This window comes from Epinephelus lanceolatus, chromosome 12 (assembly GCF_041903045.1).
Source record: "Epinephelus lanceolatus isolate andai-2023 chromosome 12, ASM4190304v1, whole genome shotgun sequence".
NCBI lineage: Eukaryota > Metazoa > Chordata > Actinopteri > Perciformes > Serranidae > Epinephelus > Epinephelus lanceolatus.
In genome coordinates, this window is record NC_135745.1 from 10970740 (window position 1) to 10974334 (window position 3595).

Genomic DNA, 3595 nt, shown 5'->3' on the forward strand with positions numbered 1-3595 from the left:
TCTGGAAGCCTGCCTGGATAGTAAGTTGCTTAGTGACTCTGGCATTGTGATGAGGAGTATAAACCTTGTGTTTTTATGACACATAATGCATTCTGTTTATGATGCACTGTCAACAGTCTGAGAGGCTGTTGCCTAGAGCCTTTTATACATTTACTGTAATGTTGCAAAAGCAAAGATGTGGCTATGACCACATAAGCATCTAAACAAACACAAAAGCATATAAAGCATGTTGTGACTCATGGATTTGGATGAACGGTGTTTCTTGTGATGGGACTTATGAATAGTATCATGCGGACATGTGAGTGAGCACAGCTATGTGTGTACTCACTTTACTGAGTCAGTCTGTGTGTCAGAGTTTGGTGAGTAAGCAAGGGTGCAGGAGGCTGAGGGTGTGGCAGGCGTGGAGGAGGAGCAGGAGCAATTCGCCAGCGCTGCACAGGGTTTTTTCCCAGGTGCTTATGAAAGAAGGAAGGCAGCAGAGCTCTGAGCTGACGCACAGCCGGACGTGACAACAGGAAGTAGAGTGGCGGGTTCCAGCATGGTGCCAGACACACCAAAAAAATGGCCGTCAGGGACGCCACCTCCCACAGCAAGGACACCCTTGTCTCTGTTTCCTCACTTGGCGCAGGAGAGGTGGATGACAAATATGATGTAGTTGAAGAAAGCCTACGTCCATACCTGCTTATGGGGGAAGCTGCAGAGCTAACATACGGGGACATAACATTAACAAACTCAAGTGCATAATATGGCAACCAGCTAATTGCAAAAACCAGCGTTGAACCAATCAGCAGAGCGGTAGCTTTCTTGTTGCGCCTGTCGGCGGCCAGAGTGCCCCTGCAGCCATGGAGGTGAGAGATGATGAGGCCACAGTTGACAGCAATACAGAGGAGGGGGGCCACATAATAAACCAGGAAAGCAGGAACCAGGAAGGACAGCCACTCGTCTCGGCCCACTGCCCACGTGCAACCCCCATCAAAGCTGATGTAGGTGACCTTGGGTAATGCCATGGTTACCGAGACCAGCCAAATGGCCACAACAGTGCATAACCTGTAGAAGAGGAGGACAGGACTTACATTTATTTGTTGTGCAGGAAGATCATGTATGTGCTGGGTCATTTATATATGACAAGAATACATAGACCTGGGTCTGATGGGAAGGACAGTGACGGTTTGATTTCATGTGATTAACCAACAATTAGTTATAACATGGATCTATATGTCTGCATTGACCTGCGATGTATAGGATTGCTCATGGTTCTGCTTTTTGTTAGTGTATTTTATTTTACCCCCGTTTTATTGCCTCTAGGTTGTAAATAAGCAACTGACTCTTATTATTCCCACGCATGCCAACAACTGATAAATTTAGATGAGAGGATCACTTTAGTTGTCTTGTTCCCATGTCACAACCACATCTCTATCTGTAGAATCTTCAGAGGTCCAGTGTGTATGATTTAGGGGGATGTATTGGCAGAAATGGAATATAATATAATATCTTAAGTATGTTTTATTCATAATCACCTAAAAATAGGAATTGTTGTGTTTTCGTTACCTTAGAATGAGCTTTTTATATCTACGTAGGGAGCGGGTCCTCATCCATGGAGTCCGCCATGTTGCACCATCAGGTTTTTACAGTAGCCCAGAATAGACAAACAAAGCACCAACTCTAGACAGAGTCATTTTTGTAGTTAGCAGCTCTTCTGTGACTAGCCAAACAGCACTGGAGGAACATTTATATTTAATGTGAAACTACTTTGTTTCGTGTTTCTACTGGTTTTAATCGTCTGGTCCGTTTGTCTTTGTCAGACCTCTGCTGACCTCCTGAGCGGCTGAATCAGAAACAAGTTGAGCACACATTAGCAGGTGCTGAGCTGGCACCCCATCTGCTGCGAGCCAAACAGTGTCGGAGAAACACTGATTTGTAACGTGAAACTGCTTTGTCTAGTATTTTTACCAGTGTTAATTACCTGGACCATTTGATTTGGAGAGGATGAGACCTCTGCGACTAATTCGGCTCATTATAAAACTGCCTGAACAATTCACACTGAATAAATATTAACTGGGATTTCAGGGTTGGCACATGAGAGAAGTTTCAGCTGGTTGCAATCTGCAAGTCGTCATTAAATCCTACACACTACTCCGTCAAAGCCATTATGTGTACAATTAAAAACCTTTCATAAAAAAAAAAAAAACACCACTGTATCCAGTTTTGATTATACATCAATAGGCTTTATGGGATTTGTTGACAATAACAAAAATTCTGTTGAGACATACATACTCACACTTGTGTCAGGCTAGCAGGCGGTCTCGTCCGCGGCGCAACAATGCGATACCTCAGTACCGACAACGCCGCCAGGCTAAAGATTTCCACTCCCACTGTCACTGAAGTCATGAACCCCAGGAGGACGCAGGTCCCACCGCCAAGCTGCCAGTCCTGAAAACTGGCGCTCAGAAGAACGCAGGGCAAGGTGAGCAGGGCACCCAGGTCTGCCAGGCTGAGGTTGAGGAGCAGGACTGAGCCCGGCTTGGAGCGACTGCGAGGGTTTCTCAGAAGCACCAGCCACAGCAGGAGGTGACCTCCAACCCCCACCAGAAGAGAGACTAGGCTGACCATGGGCAGAACCACGGTGAAGGAGATGGTGGTGTTGGTGGAGACGACATTGAAAAGGAGGTTGACTATGGCGGGCATGGTAAAGGCGAGGCTCTAGCGGGTATGATAGTACAAGGTATCACTAGGATGACAGACAGTTGTGCAGATGGGGGGAAAAAAGAGAAGATGGTGCATAAGGATCTCAAACAAACAATTTTGAATAATTGTACAGAATAGGATTGTGGATGAAAAGGGAAAGGCTAGATGAAGGGAATGAATGTGCTGAAGGTGATACAGGGGTCGAGAGGAGAGAATGCAAGAAACAATGTGAAAAATTACAAATGAGATGAGACAGGAGCACTTGAGAGATGATGAGAAAGCAACAGAGTTATAGAGAAAATGGATATTTAGATGTCATGAGAATTACCAACCACTGTGAGAGCAAGACAGACAAAATTAGGGGTTTAGAGAGACACAGAGTGATAATAATTCTGAAAAATCATGTTGATAATCAGCCATCTCCCATGTATTATTCATGCTTATAATAGCTGCAGCTCCATGGGTCCCAAATCACCTGCAATACACAGCTCATCAGACCCTCCCTGTGACTGACAAGCCTGATGATTCAGGCCCGACGGTCTAGTCCCCCTTCTCTTCTCCCTCAAGAGACTTCAGCAACAAGCACTCGGTGACATCAGCAAGTCGACTGCATCACGACACAAACAAGACAACTCACCTTGGCGAGCACATAGCACAGGCAGGCGCGCCAATCAGACAGAGGAAGGGAGCTTGTTTGTTCCCAGGGCGATAAACAACACACACATAGACTAGTTGTGCAGAGGAAGAAATGCAGTCTATGGTTAAAGAGCATGCAGTTGACCAGAGCGAAGCCCCGCAAGTAAACAAACCACTTATCCCTATATGTAAACAAGCCACTTATTTGCTGTTACAGAAATGACTTGGCTGCCTACACACTGACATTTGGGAGGGTTTTCTGAATACCTGATTT

The 3595-nt window shown here is 45.6% G+C and overlaps 1 protein-coding gene across 1 annotated transcript; it reads right to left on the minus strand.

The window, feature by feature from the left end:
* Positions 1-276: 276 nt before the first annotated feature.
* On the minus strand, positions 277-2685 carry LOC144464989 (somatostatin receptor type 3). The gene is made up of 2 exons (XM_078172821.1): positions 2279-2685; positions 277-1047 (listed from the first exon to the last, which is right to left on the minus strand). Exons 1-2 carry the CDS (start codon positions 2683-2685, stop codon positions 330-332), a joined length of 1125 nt encoding a protein of 374 aa, XP_078028947.1. The 3' UTR covers positions 277-329.
* Between the last annotated feature and the right edge of the window lie 910 nt (positions 2686-3595).